Here is an 18957-nt window from a genome sequence, read left to right on the forward strand (position 1 = left end):
AATACACATCCCTTTAGAAGCGCTGGCTAATATCTATTTTTGCATAATCAGGTGAAGGTCTAATCTAGCTTCAAGATCAATGGAGAATTGGTAGATTAAGACAAAATTCTATTTATTGATTTTCTATATCTAGTTACACAATATATTGTTTAACAAATGGGTTTTCACCAAAATTTCATAAGCATTCTTGATACATAATAAGATGCACAACAATGGGCATTTGGTAATGGATACCATAATATCTGTTACAATCCCTTAATAATCAACCAGAGAGAACACACACACATATATAAGTTGCATACTTATATTAATGCTTGGGTACGAACAATACGATATGCAATTCAGCCAAGAACCAAAAAGAGATCAGGTTGGTCCCTTGGAATCACTAACTGATGTACCATAGGAAGTCCATGAGTTGCTACTATTATCATCATCTCCAACATCCTCTACTGGTGGATCTTGTAGACAAAAGTAAGGCTTATTAGGAATTTGCAAGTCCCCATCTTCTTCTTCTTCAAGCATCTCCAACACTTTATCCATTGAAGGACGGTCGTCAGGTTTTGTCTGTATACACCACAAAGCCACGATCATCATTTTTTTTGCCAATTTTATTTCCTGATCTGTGTCATTTTCAATAGTTACTTCCCTTCCATCATGTAATCGATCATATATCCAAAAAGGGAAATAAATTTGGCTAGGTTGATCTGCCAATGCATGCAAGTTCTTCCTTCTACTTGCCATCTCCATCAACAACATCCCAAAACTATATACATCAGCTTTGTAAGATATCGTTCCAACATTTCTGTAGAATAGTTCAGGGGCCATGTATCCAATGGTTCCTCTTGCTGCAGTTAATGACACAATGCTTTTATCTGTGGGACAAAGCCTGGCTAGTCCAAAATCAGAAACTTTTGGATTGAAATTTTCATCAAGAAGGATGTTATGAGGCTTTATATCAAAGTGTAGAATTTTCATATTGCATCCATTGTGCAAGTACTCAATGCCACGAGCCACTCCAAGAGAAATGGCATGCAATTTTTCACAACTCAAAAAACTACTCTCTTCAATATGAGAAAATATGTATTTTTCCAGTGACCCATTTGGCATGAACTCATATATAAGAGCACGTTTTGAACCCTCCATGCAAAAACCAATAAGGTGTACCACATTAACATGGTGAATCCTACCAATGGTGACAACTTCATTGATGAAATCTTGACCGTTGGACTTGGCTTTGTCCAATAATTTGACTGCTACAAGACGACCACTTCGTAGTTGTCCTTTAAAAACAGTTCCATAACCTCCATTGCCTAATTTTGTCTTGAATTGTTCAGTTATCTTTTTTATGTCTTTGTAAGAGTACCTTATCGGCATGATGCTATTGTCACTACATAGAAAATCTTCGATGCCATCATACATCGATAAATGTTTCCGTCGCCATTTGTAGAATAATAATACAATGATAACTGGCGCTCCAAGAACAAATTTAACACCGCTAAGAAAACTAACCAATAGACCTGTAAAGAAGTGAAAACTGAAAAATATGAGAGATGCTATACATTTCATGTCAAAAATATTGCCCAATATTACTATTGACAAGTTTTTTTAGAAGAAAAGACATATGATACGAACAAAAGAACAAGTTTTTTAAAGTTTTTTAAAGACTTCTTGTTTGCCCTATAGTTATAAAAAGTTAAATTTCTACCTCTACATCATAAGTATATGATACTTGATGATTAATCTCATATTTATTGAAATAGAGTTTTAAAGAAGCAAAACATTAATTATAAGTGAAGCCCACTTACGTCTTGAATTGAACAAATTGTTTCATTGAAATAAGAGCTAAGGCTTGGACTTAAAATGAAACCAAATAATTGTTATTAAATTTTATATAAAATAGAAGCATTCAATCCTAAAACTTGTATTAATTGACAAGAGAATGACCGTGTAGTTGAATAATAAACAAATGTTGTATTATTATCCAAACAATGCTTTCTATACAAGTGTGCTAATCAAGTAATGGACTTGAGTTCCATGATCTTGATCAGCTGATCTATAACATATGTGAAAGGGATCAAATGAGATTTGAACATTTTGTATATCATTGACATCACTATTTAGTACAAATAAGTGCAACTCACATTTCCAGTCTCTATGAAGATGGTCTATTGGACTCATTTGATTTTATATCATTTGAAGGACGCGAGTCCCACATTTCAAAATAGATTAGTATACCGGTCACCAACAAAGGTGAAAGGACACATAATTTATTTGAGTTGATATACATATGAGATGTATATGGAGCACTAAACATATTTGCTAGACATTTTGTTTCTCTTACTTCATCTAACATTATTAATTAATAGCAGATGATCAAAGTGTATTTGACACGATTCAAGAAATCTTTGAAATTGTTCAAAGAGTTTAACAATGAAGTAAAAGGAATAAGTTTGAAAGTATAAAAGCCATACAAATAAGTCATGATGGTAAATGTTTGATTAAGGAGTATAATGATTATTTATATCGCTTCATGTTTGACATAACTCGATCTAAAATAGTTTGATTATAACTCAATGACTTTTGAAATTAATTAAATTACAGTCATTCTTCACCCACAACAAGTTCCAATTGAGTAATCATAAAGACACCATATTAGATATGGAGGTAAAAATACCTAGTTTTGACTTTAAGATAATTTGATGTTATATGGTTTATTAGATAAACTAAACTTCAAATTAAATGAATGTATATTTGTGAAGGTGCCCTTAGGAAACTAGAGGATACTATTTCTACATCTTCTTTGACAAAAGTTGTTTGTCGCTAGAACTGGAGTATTTGTAACGCCCTCCTTTTTATTTAATTATTTTAATTAGTTTTAGAATATATTTATATATTTATATGATGTATATGAGGGATACATGATTTGTTGAGATTAGATGTCTTTTTATAATTTAGTTAATATATTTTGTTGAGTGATATTTTGTTATATTATATGTTGATATTTACTAGCATAATATATTTGTTAATTGTTATAAATATATATTTGTTATTTGGTGTATTATTATATATTTAGTAGAGAAATATTATTTATTAGAATATGAGGATTATTGGTGTGAGTGGATTTGGGGGTTAGAATAGAAAGAAGAATAAGTTGTTGGGCCTAAATAGATTTGGGAAGAATATTTTAGTATTATAAATAGAGAAGCTTAGGTTGGAAAGAGTTTACCCTAAACCGCTTTTTGGAAAAGAGGAGAACAAGAAAGAAGAGAAGAGAAAAGAAAAGTCAAGAGAAGAGGAGAAGACCTTAGGAAAGAAGAACGCTGCTGCTGATTCATGAATTAATCTAAGGTGAGGGTGAGACTATCTTGCATTAATATTAAGTTGTTAAATCATTAGATTACATCTAACAAGTTGGGGAGAGTTTGTGAGAATTTGAGAATTAGGGTTTTGAGAGAGATTTGATGATTAGATGATGAAAACTTGTTGAATTGATGTAGAAATTGTGTACAAACCTTAGATAATCATTAGGATGATAATTAGAATCAGTTTTGAGGTTAGCACCATGAGATTAGGTGAAACTTGAAGAAAATCTGCATTCTGCCTGAATTTTGATATTAAAACTGGTATTGATCGGTGCAGAATTGGTCTTAGGTGTAAACAAAAAAGTTGTAGGTATGGATGTTAGCTTTCTAATGTCGTTGATCTCACGTCAAAACGATTTATAGAACTTGAGTTATGGTCAAATTACTGCACGTAGGTCACAGTGAATTTTTATGGACTTTCAGCACAACTTTTCCAAATTTAAAATGAAAACTGGTATTGATCGGTACATAATTGGTCTTAGGAGTAAACATGAATGTTTTAGATAATTTTGTTAGATTTCTAGTGGGTTTGGTTTGACGTGAAAATGATGTTTGATCTTTGAGTTATGATGAAAATACTACAGGGAGGTCTTAGCAAAATTGTACGGTGACAGCATTCTCTGTTTCATGTTTTTGCGTTTTGTTCATATGTTTCTGTTTTGAATTGATCCTTGTTGTAAACATGAAAGTTGTTGATATTTGTGATATCTTTCCAGTAGCTTGGGTTTGACATGAAAATATGTTGTGGATAATTTATTATGTTTTTACAAAGATACATAGTGAATTATTGTCGATGTTTAAATACGATGTTATATGAAGTTGTTTATGATTGATGAATATGATGTTTTAAGATGTTGTTTATTATCATTTGATATTGTTATATTATGATATGACATGAATTATTTATGTGATCCATATGTTGTCAAGATGCTAAGATGTTAAGATGTTAAGACGTTAAGATGATAAGAGTTGTTAAGTCGTCGAGTCGTTATGAAGTCATCAAGTTGTTAAGATGTTATGTTGTCAAGATGTTAGGATGTCATAGATGTTCATGAAGTTGTCTAAGTTGTACGAAAGTTATGTCGTTGCATTAGAGTTGTGTCGTTGCATAGTCAGAGATGGGGGCTTAATGCCCGACAGGTCCTTTATGACCTTAGAGATGGGGGCTCAATGCCCGACAGGTCCTTTATGACCTTAGAGATGGGGGCTTAATGCCCGACAGGTCCTTTATGACCTTAGAGAAGAGAGCTTAATGCCCTGGTGGTACCACATGCATAATGAAGATGTCTAAGATGATTTAAGATGATTTGAGAAGTAGAAGTTGCATAGTCGAGTCGAAGTTGTTAAGATGTTGAGATGTCAAGTTGTCAAGTTGTTAAGATGTCAAGTTGATAAGTTATTAATGAAGTGCTATGATGAATGAAGACGAATGATTTATGATAAGATTTTTGATAAGTTTATTTGGAAGAAGACCAAAGTTCAAATGATGCAGATTTTGTTGATGCCACGCAGCTAAACACCATTGAAGATGACTGTGAGAAAGATGCAGGCAACAATCAAAATGAAGGTAACTCCCAGGCAACAATTGAACCTCAGATGCATGAAGTAATTCAAAAGGATATTCAATTTTCGAAGAACTCTTGGGCTAAGCTTGCTGACATGGAAACCAATGATGATGATAATGATGCTAATGGTTTGAATCCAACTCAACATTCCCCTCGTGTTTTGTCTGGTAAGCTTCCTTTAAACACTATGTCTTCAAGTAAGGCAGATGATGTTATTCCTGTTATAGATGATCAAGGCTTCCAAACTGTTTCCTCCAAATCAACTAGGAAAGCCGAGCTGAAACTGAAAAAAACTCACACTTACCCTATCAGACCTAGGGCTGGCTCCTCAAAGCCATTTAGATGAAGTGCATCTATTGGAATTTGAGGGGCATAGCCAAGTCCCCAAATTCAAACCTGACTTTTGTTTTGTAGCTGAACCTATGATTCCTTTATCCAATTTCTTTACCAGATGGCTTCACAGATTAGGTTTCAAAGTGTTTTCTATCAATTACAGAGGCAGTTTGATTCCTAACCTGTGGTGTCTTTGTTCCTCCCACCTTTCTCCTACCCTCATATCAGTTGATGATCAACAAATATCTGTTTCTATTGACATGAATGGTACAGTTTTTGGTTTAACTGCTGTTTATGCTTCTAATTGTCACATTGAAAGAAGGAGTTTATAGAACTCAATATCCCATATTCATTCTCAGCATCCTATTCCATGGTGCTGTATAGGAGACTTCAATGTTATATTGGGCACTCTTGAATATAAAGGTAACTTTTCTCCTGCTAAGGTCCCAATGCAAGAATTCCAGCAATGGAGTGACTCAAATAACTACATTCATCTGCACACTAGAGGTGCTCAATTCACTTGGACCAATTGTAGAAAAGGGAGATTTAATACTCATAAAAGGCTAGATAGAGCCATTGTTAACCAAGATTGGATCAATGCCTGCACTTCCACTAGTGTTACTACTTTAACCAAATTAAAATTTGACCATTATCCTCTTATCCTAGATTTCAATAACCAAACCATTCCTTTCTCCTCATATTTTAAATTCTTGAAAATGTGGAATGAGCATTCTGATTGTGAAAATGCGATTAAGCAAGTTTGGCAGTCAAGTGTGGTTGGTTGTCCCATGTTCATCCTTTCCCAGAAGCTTAAAATGTTGAAAGAGAAGCTCAAGAGTTGGAACAAAGAAGTTTTTGGTGATGTTCATTCTCAAGTCTCCAATGCTTACAAAACTTTAGATGAGATTCAAGAAAAAATTGATGCTCAAGGTCACTCAGACTATTTGATGGACCAAGAAAAAAGTGCTCAGATCAACGTGGAAAATGCTTTGAACATTGAAGAGATTTTTTGGCAAGAGAAATCCAAGATTAAATGGCAATGTGAAGGAGACAGAAATACTGCTTATTTCCACAGAATTGCAAAAATTAAAAACTCCTCTAGCCTCATCACAACCATGAGGGATGGTGATAATCTTCTAACTGATCCTGATATTGTTTCAGCACATATTGTAAATCACTTCCAAAATTTGTTCTCTGTAGATACAAATGTTACTCAAAATAGCTTAGTTGATGATGTCATTCCAAATTTGATCACAGACAGAGTTAACAACATGTTAACTATTCTTCCTTCAATGGATGAAATTTCTAATGCAGTTTTTTCTTTAAGTAAAGACAGTGCTCCAGGACCTGATGGTTTTGGTTCATTCTTTTTTCAAACTTACTGGTCAATAGTCAAACATGATGTGTTTAGGGCTGTTTTACAGTTTTTTTTTTTACTTCTGGTTGGCTATTACCAAATTTTAATGCTAATTTACTTGTGCTTATTCCAAAAACTAACCATGCAAATTCAGTTCATCAGTATAGGCCAATTGCTCTTGCAAATTTCAAATTCAAAATCATATCTAAGATCATTGCAGATAGACTTGCTTCAGTTATGCCAGCTATAACATCAGTTCAACAAAGAGGGTTCATCAAGGGGAGGAGCATCAAGGACTGTATTTGTTTAACATCAGAAATCATCAATGTGTTGGACAAAAAGACTTTTGGAGGAAATATTGCTTTGAAAGTGGATATATCCAAAGTTTTTGACACTCTGGATTGGTCATTCCTTCTCAAAGTTCTTAAGGCTTTTGGTTTCAATGAAACATTCTGCAACTGGATCCATTCCATTTTATCATCTGCAAAAATGTCTATTTCTATCAATGGTAAACATCATGGATATTTCTCTTGTACAAGAGGAGTCAGGCAGGGTGACCCTTTGTCCCCTCTTTTATTCTGCCTTGCTGAAGAAGTAATTAGCAAAAGCATCACTAAGTTGGTCAGGGAAGGTTCTTTAAGTCTCATTCAAGGATCTAGAAACAATCCAGCTCCATCCCATATCCTATATGCAGATGATATAATGATATTCTGCAAAGGCACTGCATCTAATATTCAAGTTCTCACTGATCTGTTCTTCACTTATTCTCAGATTTCAGGACAATTTGTGAATCCCCAAAAATCCTTCATCTTTGCAGGTTCAATTTCCCCTCACAGACTCCTCAATCTATCTCACCAGATAGGGTTCAATATTGGTACCCTCCCTTTCACATATCTTGGTGTTCCAATTTTTAAAGGCAAGGCAAAAACAATTCACTTTCAACCAATTGCAGACAAGATTAAGCTCAAACTTTCAGCTTGGAAAGCATCCCTTTTATCTCTTGGAGGTAGAGTTCAATTAGTCAGAAGTGTTATCTAAAGTATGCTCCTGCATTGCATTTCTATCTATTCTTGGCCTGTGAATTTAATCAAAATGTTGGAAAGATGGATTAGAAACTTCATCTGGAGTGGCGATATCAATAAAAGAAAATTAGTTACGGTGGCTTGGCATAAAGTTTGTTCACCGTTGAAAGAAGGTGGATTGGGTTTAAGATCTTTATCTAAGATTAATGAAGGGGCAACTCTTAAACTTTGCTGGGAATTGGTTCAATCAAATTTGCAATGGGCTCTTTTTCTTAGGAATAGAGTTCTGACCAAAAAATGTCCTATTTCTTATCACATATCTTCTTCAATTTGGAGCAGTATCAAACATCATTACTTAGAGGTGACTTCAAACTCTACCTGGCTTCTTGGAGATGGTGCAGACATCAACTTCTGGACTGACTCTTGGTGCGGTGCTCCCCTGATTTCAACTTTACACATTCACCCTTCTATTCATCACAATCTGAAAGCTTCTGTCAATCTTTTCATCCATAATGGCAGTTGGAGCATTCCAGCATCTCTAATTCAAATTTTTCCCAATTTGCAAGGTATTATTGATAAAGTTACCATTCCTACTTTTGCAAAAGATGACAAGCTAGTCTGGATTCATTCTCAAAATGGTGACCATTCATTTAAGGAAGCTTATCTGCATCAATGTCCTATTGGCCAGCATATTGCTTGGGCCAAATCTATCTGGCACAACTCCATCCCCCCTTCAAAATCCACCATTGTTTGGAGAAGCTTGCATAATAAGTTACCTACAGATGACAATTTAGCTGCTAGAGGTTGTCAATTACCTTCAATGTGCAGCTTATGTCATTCAAATTTTGAAACAACTCATCATATCTTCTTTGAATGTGCATTTGCGGCTAATATTTGGCAATGGCTAAGCAACATCTTGAAAATGCGGTGCATGTTTAATTCCATTTCTGATGCTATTGATTTGTGTAATAGAGGTTGGTCACCTCTCTGCAAGACTGTGGTTCTTTCGGTTATCATCAATTGTTTCAATACAATTTGGTACTGCAGGAATCAAAGAAGATTTGAAGATAGAAGGATTAACATTAAAACTGCTATCAATTTCATCATTTCTGCCACTTCTTTGACAGGTAACTGCGCCAACCTTGCTGCTAGATCCAACATTCATGATTTCGTCCTGCTCAAGGCTTTCTCTGTTAGGTTAAGATTGGGTAATGCTCCAAAGATCAAGGAGGTTTTATGGCAGCCCCCTATCCTTAACTGGGTAAAATGTAATATAGATGGCGCCTCAAAAGGTAATCCTGGTCTCTCATCTTGTGGTGGAGTTTTTAGAGACTCTAATGCAGCTTTCTTGGGTGCATTCTCTTTCAATCTTGGCATAGGTAACTCCCTCACTGCTGAGCTCAGTGGAGCTATGATAGCAATTGAGATGGCTTCTCAAAAAGGTTGGAATCACTTATGGATGGAAACAGATTCAATGCTAGTTACATTAGCTTTTAAGTCTAAAAACATTGTTCCTTGGAACCTAAGGAACAGATGGGATAATTGTTTAATCTTAGTTTCCTCTATGTCTTTCATTGTTTCCCACATCTATAGAAAGGGGAATCACTGTGCTGATAAGCTTGCTGGCATTGGCCTGGATCTCAATTCTCATTTTTGGTGGGATTCCCTTCCTCCTAAGATTCGTTATGATTTCACTAGAAACAGGTTGGGTCTCCCTTATTATAGATTTTGCTCTTAAGTGATGAGGGTTTTGGTTTATGTCCCCCCTCTTTTTGTATCTATTTTCCTTTTATATATATATATATATATATATATATATATATTTTAGGGGCTTGCTTCTCTAGCAAGTTTCCTTTGGTTTAAAAAAAATGATTATGAAGTTGTTTTCGGTAATGCTATGTTTTGATAATAATACTTATGTGAAATTACACGATGATGCTTATGATTATATTTGATATTAGGTGTTGATGCTTATAAATAATGTTTGATGAAATGTGGTGACGTTTGTGATTAATATTGATGCTATGTGATGATTGTTGGAGACTATTATTTGATGTTATATGATGATGTTAAGATTAGTAATTGATAATATATGAAGATGTTTATGATTAGTATTAAGATAGTTTTACGACCAATATAAGAAGATTAATGACACTAGTTAAAGAAGTTTAAGTTGTTAGATATGATTAATGAATTATAAGATGTTTAAGTTGTTGAATGTACTTTATATGATTTATATGCTTAATATTATTGTTTGAGAAATCTCACCCCTCTGCTTGGAAATGTTGCTCTTCGTATGGGTAACTTGCAGGTAATCAAGAATAGAGGCGTCGTGAGTGGACTCCTCACATGTGTGTCTAGGTGCTCTGATACGTAACGGGATGTGACTTGACTTTACTTCTATTCCTTACGTATTGTTTATGAACTTTTATGAATAAATATTGAACTAAGACTTATGAGATTTTCTGATGAGGCCTGCGTGCCAAAGACTTTTTATGTTGAATGAACTAATTCCGCTGCGAAGTTTTGAATTACTTATGTTAAATGATTTTGAAGAATAAATTGTTATTTATTCAGTTTATGAATTTTTAAGAAGTGTAGCATTCCGTTTAAAGTTGAATTACTCTGATTTTTAATTATGAAATTTTTACGTTGGGAAAACGGGGTGTTACAGTATTCCTTTTCAAGGAGTATGTCTCTGCAAGAGCCAGTGGGAGTGATGTAGAACTTGAACTAAGTCAAGTACCACAAAATACACGTCTCCCTAATAACAAAACATGAATTAATTCAACAAAGGGTTGTGGTTAAATCACCAATTTAAGTAACACAAGATCTAGATGAGTCTGATATGTCATATCACTAGGGTGAGGAACATGATTTTGTCCTTACTTGACAAGGTGATATGATGCTTATGGAAGATGAACTTTGAGAATGACTATATGCCATGGGATCTTATAAAGAATCCATGTACACAAACCATATATGGATATTGGTTATATCATCCAAATGAGTATGTATGACTCATATATAAGATGAATGTGAGTTTTCTTAGAAGGTTTCATGAATACCTTTAAGATGTGATTGATTGTAGAAGGTTTCATGCAACTCATGATGCAAATCATGACGAAACCATTACATCATCGTAATGCTTAAATCTAACGATCCCACTTGTCATTATTGTATAATACGAATTCTAGGAGATGGATAACGACATTGCATTCTTTGATTAGAATGACCTTGTATATGTATTTTACATATATGTAGGGTTTCGTTAATCCAAAGGATGCTAGAAAGGTATATATTACAAAATTCATGTATGAATTGGAGCAAGCTTCATGAAGTTAAATTATTTATTTTATTAATGAAGTCTTATGAAAATTTTGATTAGTAAACAAATCTTGTGCACACATTGAGATTAGTGGGAGCATTGATATTAGTTTGCTGGAATATGTGGATGACATACTAGTCACCAAAATAATTTATTTACACATGTGAGACATGGTTAGAAAACTATTTCTAATATGTACCAAAATTGATTATAATGTTCAACACTAGAATACTTTCAAAAATATCCATGGATGTCTTAAAAGACTAAGGATTGTTTCTTGAAAACGGATGAAAGGAACATTGTAAAGAAGTTACAATGATGTTGACTTTCATATCCGTGTACAGTATATCCAGATCGCAATTAGGAATAAATGTTATGCTTGGATATCAACGATGAAATTTGTAAAAGTACAAGCTTCAGATAGTTTTTTTTTCCTATTACAGATGTCAAATATATATGATTTGGATTGTTTAGCTCATAATTGAGAGAAAATATGTGTTTCTTACATTGCGGATTCCATTGATCCCGTCTGAGGTGAAATTGGTTTAATCTTGCGAGCAATGAAAACTTGATCTCACCAATGAACTAAACGTATGCTTTGACACTTCAATTTCATTTCAATAGAAGATCGAAAGTGGAAATTGAAAGAAGTGTAACCTACCAACATAGGAAGGAGTTCCTTATCTACTAGAATAACATTATGCCGAGAGTGTGCTTGATGCTAATACTTGACCAATATATATCGAGTTAATATTTGATTGGTTTTTAGTGCTAGTGTGAGATTGTTGGAGTAAAGTCCTAATAATCAATCTATATTGATTGAGTTTGCCTTTGTATCATGATATTGATATAAATATATATTGTGAATATATAATAATAAGACATTTCTTTGTTGATTTTGCTTTGTATCAAAATAATAAAGTTCCTAGAATAGTTAGGCGCACACACACACACAGATATATATATATATATATATATATATATATATATATATATATATTCATATCGTGTTTGTTATATTTTTTTTAATATTTAAATTTATTCTTATCTATTTGTTTCATGTGTTATTTGAGGGCATATTTGGAAAGAGAAAAGTCAGCCCAAAAGAGTTGAAAGAAGTTCTTTTCCTTATATATAGTATAGATAAAAGACCTTGCTCATACTAGTACTCGTTATTTTCGAAGTATGCTCATACTAGTACTAGTTAAAAGGCTCTGTTTTAATTGCCTATAAATACATTTTTTGTTACTGATAAAAATATCGGGTTAGTCCTTTAAATTTTAAATAGGTCTTTGAAGTTTTTTTATGTTTCAAATAGGTTTTTTAAGTTGTAAATTTAATACATCTATTCAAAGCTTTTTAAGTTTTTATGTTTCAAATAAGTCTTTAAAAAGGTAATAAAGACCTATTTAAAACTTAAAAAACTTAAATGACTAATATGTTATTTTTGCCAAACTTAAAGAACCTTTTAATTTTTTTGATTTATATGTCTGCCTAAATGATTGTGCCTACACAAGACTTTCTCTTGTTTAGCATATCTTGCATTGACTTAAAACAATGTGGGGGCTTACCTAAGCGAATCAAATAGTTGACGCTCAGAGATCCTGCAACATATACACAAAACATAGTTAACAAATAAAATTCCAAATCGTCTATTATCGATATAGTGAACTATATAGACCCATTTCCAAATGGTAGAATCCATATGAAATTTATGATTTTATGGAGTGTTTGGAGCAAACCTTGATGTGCACAGAAAGGCTGGTTATTTTGATGGAACACTGCATACTGACCATCCTTACAAAGACTATTGAGCCAAGAAAGTTCAAATCCATAAAATACCATTCGACGGACGTCTGTACAAGAAATGTTGTTTCCATAATCAAGAGGCCATGATGTGAGATACATAAACTCTATATGACACCCATCTCCCATTCCCAATTGCGACAGAGTTTTACCAACATAGAAAGAATTCACATCCTGTGAATATGAAGTACTATTCATACAGTTACTAATGTAGGAATATTCCACCCTATTTGGACAGCTCACATATAACATAGATTTCGTCAATACATGAAGAGTATTGTTTTTGTATTGATAGGCTAGGTAGGGTGAGGTGACGGAATGTTTAGAACTGAAATTATAAAGCCCTAAAGAATAATATGGAGGGATGGAATTATTAGAAGAAGCAAGATTGAAATCCAATAATCGTATGGTGAAGTTGTTGTAATTAATTGATTGTACATAATATTTTCCATGGTATTCTTCAAATTCATAGTACAAAATCAATTGGTTATTGTCCTCACATGATAGGTTGTACCTCTTGTCACCACATTCTTCTGGACGAGTTCAGATCCTCTCCATTTGGAGAGTAAATGGCAATCTCCCTTTCCTTCATATCCAACTGACATGTGGATAAATGAAAATCAATGGCTCAGATCTAATAATCAACTTAAATCATTTACTTTTAAAAATAAAAAATGAAATTATTCAGATCCCTTCTTCTCCCATCTTCGTATACGACTTTTCTGTTCTCCGAAATCGCAAATCTCCTCTTCTTCATCATGTCTCCTTTCTTCTGCAAAACTCCACCAGTCGATGAAGGACGCTCAAGTGTCTTGTCCACTCTTTGTCGGTGCTGTAAAACTCAACCACGGTGTTCGTGATTGTTAATCGCAGCAGTAGAAGAACAGGTCGATCTGGGTTTACAACTAGTGTGGGTCTCATTTTTCCATTGTTATTTTGTCTCTCGTTCATTCCCTCCCTCCCTCAATTTTTCTCTATTTTGCTTGTGTGGGTTATTGTTGTGATAATGGGGATTGGGATAAATTTGGGTGAATTCATGTTGACACATTAGTTGTATCATGAAACCACTTGCTGTATTGATGTAACAGTTGTTTAATGAGGTAGCTGATTATGAAGAACACTTTTTTATCTAACTTGATGCAATATGACTCAATGGATTAAGCACGCATTGTAATAGGTGTTTAACAAGGTTGTTGTATTGATGTAATACAATTATAGTGAAAGCAAGGCAAGTGTATTGAAGAAAGGATTGAAGAAATTAGAAGACTACTATATTTACTAAACTCGGAGAAAGGATTGAAGAAAGTGTATTGAATTGTAATAAGCATATGACTATTGATTTGTAACCAAGCATAAGAGTATTGAACTGTGATGTTGTGTTGCAGTGAATGTATTTTGTATTTTAATCAAGCATAATGGAATTCAAATTTATTTGTTGAGCAATTTTGCAATTATACTGTTGTGTGAATTGTACTGTTGGCTATTCTTTGTCCTGCTCTCAGTCCCTGTTGTGTGAATTGTACTAACTTCTGTCCGCTCAAGACGCACAAATGCTAGTGATTAATAAAAGAATACACCCAAAGCGGTCGCCGCTTACAGGCGATATGTCCGAAAAAAACCGGATGAACAAACCAAGCTGAACAAGCCCCTAAAACCAAACCCATCGCGACACTAACAAACCAAGGAGGGAGCAGCCTACAGGGACATATCCCAGCTGCTGTACCAGCAGCCACCAGCACCAAAATTGACACCAAAACAGTCCCAAAAATTAACAGACCAGCTGCGGAAAAAATTATATGACATACATAATACACAGCAGAAAATAGACAGCAGAAAATGCAATTATATAACATACATACACAGCAGAAATTTGACAGCAGAAAATGCAATTATATAACAAACATACACAGCAGAAATTTGACAGCAGAAATAACAACGTAAAACTAAAATAACACCTCTGAAATGCTTTAAAACAACAGATGTTTCACATCAACAAATGGTTCAAACCAGTACATCATTTAATCTAGTAAATTTTGTCTAAAGCTTGTACTAAAAATGCATTACATGTCCCCCAAAAAATGACTGACAAAAGTCTCACAAAATTGAAATTCAAAGTAAACATTCTAAGTGTCTTAAGATCTTCATCTTCATATCTTGCAGAAATATTCAAAAGAAGTTGAACATCCCTAAAGTGTTAACTTGGTTTGCATTGACATGTTGATTTGCATTTCCATGTTGACTTCCACCTGCATATTCATTTAAATTCAGATGCAGACTTGCACTGCCATGTTCATTTGCTGTCCCATGTAGACTTGCAGTGCGAAAATGATTTGTAGTTCCATGTTGACTTGTACTCCCAATTCCTTGTAGGCTTGCAGTGCCAAAATGATTTGCAGTTCCATGTTGACTTGTACTCCCAATTCCATCTTTTTTGCTTTTTTTTCCATATTCCTGGCGAATACCAAACCCGGTTTTCTTGCTGTACTCATTATAAAAATCATATGCTGCTATCTCAGATTCAAATTCCATTTCTAACTGTGGTATATAATTAACATCACTCTCTGTACCATGTTCCACAATGTCTTTTTGGATATTGTTCACTAAATTCTCTACATCTTCGACTAATGGAATTGAAGATTCGTTCATGTTTTTTGGGACAAATTAACATAGTAACATGAATAATAAGATCAAAACAGGGACAAATTGATAACAAAAATAACAATAAAAATTGTTCAAAAAAAAAATGATAACAAAATGACAATAAAAATCAGTATATAACAGGGACGTACAACAATAGTAACAGTGACATGTAAAAAATGAAAGACATTAGATGTTAAATAACATAGTAACATGAATAATAAGATCAAAAGAGGGCCAAATTGACAGCAAACTAACAATAAAAACCAGTATATAACTGGGACATGTAAAAAATGAAAGACATGAGATGTTAAATAACATAGTAACATGAATAATAAGATCAAAAGCGGGACAAATTGATAACAAAATAACAATGCGGAAAGTGACGCATACATGAGCCAAAGCGACGTGCGGAAAGCGCCGGAATGAGATAGAATGACAAATTGTAGAGAAAGATGGTGCTCCAGGTTAGCAACTATGCACTGATGAAGAAGAGTAATTTTTGGAAACACTGCAAATTGAAGGAGAGTGATTTTCTGGGAACTCTGCACTGATGAAGAAGAGTGATTTCTGGAAACTCTAACTCCTTTCCTGCGCACGTCTCTTCATTTCCTTTTTTAATTATTTATTAATATGAAAAAAATCAATTTAAATCTGAGCCATTGATTTTCATTTAAACCACATGTCAGTTGGATATGCAAGGAAAGGGAGATTGCCATTTACTCTCCAAATGGAGAGGATCTGAACTCCTTCTGGACTGTCTTTTAGCCTAAAAGGAGGGCTAATGTTATGAACACCGCACCACCTTCTTGAACATGACTCTTGTTGTTCATCCCCGTACACTTTGTTGCTCATTAGTAACACTACTACCACCATGACAAAGGACGTTAAGGAAAGCATTTTTGAATTTTTTATCATAAAAATTAGAAATTCATACTCACAATTTAAATGCATAAGATCCGTATAATAAAAATACATCACATTTTACATCACGGCAGTAACGTGGAAGCTAGCATTTGGCAAGGTCGACGACTTTGTCTTCGGATGAATTTTCATAGATGTTGATAGATTAATTATTTGGTCTCGTATGAGTTACGTACTTAGCACCACATATAGCTTATCAAAAACAAAAATAACTGGCACCACATATATATATATATATATATATATATATATATATATATATATATATATATATATATATATATATATATATATATATATATATATTGGAAATTTGGAATATCATCAAAATAATATCTGCATACTTTTGGTTTTGACATAAGCTCTAATTTCGTAAGAAAGGTGGGGAATTATTGGAAACTAGATCGAGACTAGCGTGTTGCCTGGGCGTAGAAAAGTTTTTCCTTATATTAAATTTGAAAGTTTTTTTTTTCTTTTCTTTTTTTTTTTTTTTTTAAGGAATTAATTTTGAAAGTTATATTGTAAGGTTTCTAAAGAAAATAATAGAAAAATCTAGCCTATGACATTTTTGGTTTTCTGATAGCAAGTAGAAATCAATACTCATGCATGAGATCCGTATAATAAAAATAAAAATCTTTATACTAACGATTTAGAGTTTTTAGAAATAGCCTATTCCAAATCCTCTCCTCTAAAGATGTCCACATCATCATAATCCTACTTGGCATTTGTTCCAAAAATTTCTTCTAATTTTTAATACAAGCTTAATAATTATAATTATTATTGAAAATTGTTTTTTATTTAACATTAAATTGTACATAAACTACATAGTTGGTTACAACCAAATAATTATTAATATAATTAGTATTCGATTAACATTTATACGATTCATTAAAAATTTGGTAGGTTAGAAAATTATATGAAATAACTTGAATAAATTATATTTTGAATTTTGGTTTGTTACTCTATGACAGTAACCTACTAATTAAAAATTTAATTGTAGTAAATAGTTTTTAAGGTTATATAATTAATTTTTATTCGTTACAAAATTATATTACTTAATATTAATAAGATATTATTAAATTTCAAATTGTAGTAAATAGTTTTTAAGGTTATATAATTAATTTTTATTCGTTACAAAATTATATTACTTAATATTAATAAGATATTATTAAATTTCAAATGTTATGAAGTTAATTTTTTGTAGGTTACATGAAATATAATATAATCGTTTAATGCACATTTTATAATATAAAAGACGTTGATAATATTAATTTTAAAACGGTCAAATTAATAATTAATAGATATTAACCGTTATGGTACTATTTTTCTATATAAATAGTAGCGCTTTTGGGTACAAGTACACAACAATCACAAAATATAGATCTTCCTTTTCTGTTCTCTGGTTCTCTGATATCTATATTTTAAGTTATTTCTTTAATTTTTTCCTATTGCAAAGAAAAATGTCTACGAAACACGACTTCATCTCTGCTGTTTCGCCAAGAAAACAATCGTGGACATTGGTTGCGAGGGTTGTTCCTGCTTGGTTTGTTCAAGACTACAAAAATAAAAAACTACCATTTTCCATAGTGGATTGAAAGGTACTTTTTCATATCATTTTTTTTTGTTTTGTTTAAAGTATAGTGTTTTAATCTTTTTTATCTAGGGTGATCAAATTGGTGTGTCTATACAAAGAACATTGATCAACAAGTTCAAGGAGCAGCTTCAAGAGGGAATGGTGTTCACGATTTCCTCATTTGATGTTGCTTGCAACAGTGGTTCGTATCGACCATCACGCGGTGAAAACAAACTGAATTTCACAATTAACACAAAAGTCAAACTATCTAAAACTGTTTTGGTCCCAACAAACGTGTATTCTTTTACACCTGCACCTGATGTTTTCAATGAATCTTTCGACAACAACTACTTGGTTAAGTGACTATAATTTTCTTCCTGTAAATTGGAAGAAATATTATTGAATTAATGTTGTATAATAAATAGGTTTAATAATTAAATAACCGTTTAGATTTTTTTAATGCTAATAAAATATTTTGTTTAATATGATTCAAGTATATGTTATATTCTTATGATATTAAATTGTAATTTAATCAATATTTTAATTTGTCTTATATATGCAGATGTAATTGGAGTCGTGACTGGAGTCGGTATTGAAAGAGAATATGAAAGAGAGGATAGATAAACTAAGATGAACAATATAAAAACTAAGAATTGGTGCGTCTATACGAAGAACATTGAACTACAAGTTTAATGAGTAGCTTCAAGAGGGAATTGTATTCACAATTTCCTCATTTGATGTTGCTTGCAATAGTGGTTCAAATAAACCATCACGCAACGAATACAAACTGAATTTCACAATCAACACAAAATGTCAAAATATCTAAAACTGATTTGGTCCCTACAAACATGTATTCATTTACATTGCATCTGATGTTTTCAATGATTCTCACGACAACAACTATTTGGTTGGTAAGTGACTATCACTTTCTTCATATCATTTGGATTATTTACTATTGTTTATTTACAAAAATACAATAATAAATGAATTATTTTTTTTTTGTGAAAACAGATTTATTTTTCAATATCAATTATTGTTTCTTTGTTAATT

The 18957-nt window shown here is 32.7% G+C and overlaps 1 protein-coding gene, 1 long non-coding RNA gene and 1 pseudogene across 3 annotated transcripts; all 3 read right to left on the minus strand.

The window, feature by feature from the left end:
• Positions 1 to 95: 95 nt before the first annotated feature.
• LOC146953246 (rust resistance kinase Lr10 pseudogene) lies at positions 96 to 1513 on the minus strand (annotated as a pseudogene). The gene has a single exon (XR_015008960.1). The product of XR_015008960.1 is annotated as a rust resistance kinase Lr10 pseudogene (transcript).
• Positions 1514 to 12461: 10948 nt separating this feature from the next.
• On the minus strand, positions 12462 to 14437 carry LOC146953247 (uncharacterized). Its single transcript, XM_085741314.1, has 3 exons — positions 14434 to 14437; positions 12710 to 13306; positions 12462 to 12571 (listed from the first exon to the last, which is right to left on the minus strand). The coding sequence occupies exons 1-3, from the start codon at positions 14435 to 14437 to the stop codon at positions 12462 to 12464; spliced, it is 711 nt and encodes a 236-aa protein (XP_085597440.1).
• Positions 14438 to 14703: 266 nt separating this feature from the next.
• Positions 14704 to 16159, minus strand: LOC146953248 (uncharacterized). Its single transcript, XR_015008992.1, has 2 exons — positions 15804 to 16159; positions 14704 to 15394 (listed from the first exon to the last, which is right to left on the minus strand). It is a non-coding gene; the product is annotated as an uncharacterized LOC146953248 (long non-coding RNA).
• Positions 16160 to 18957: the final 2798 nt, after the last annotated feature.

The sequence above is a fragment of the Medicago sativa genome, chromosome 1 (genome assembly GCF_051527215.1).
Source record: "Medicago sativa cultivar Bolivia chromosome 1, Bolivia_mono, whole genome shotgun sequence".
NCBI classification, from domain to species: domain Eukaryota; kingdom Viridiplantae; phylum Streptophyta; class Magnoliopsida; order Fabales; family Fabaceae; genus Medicago; species Medicago sativa.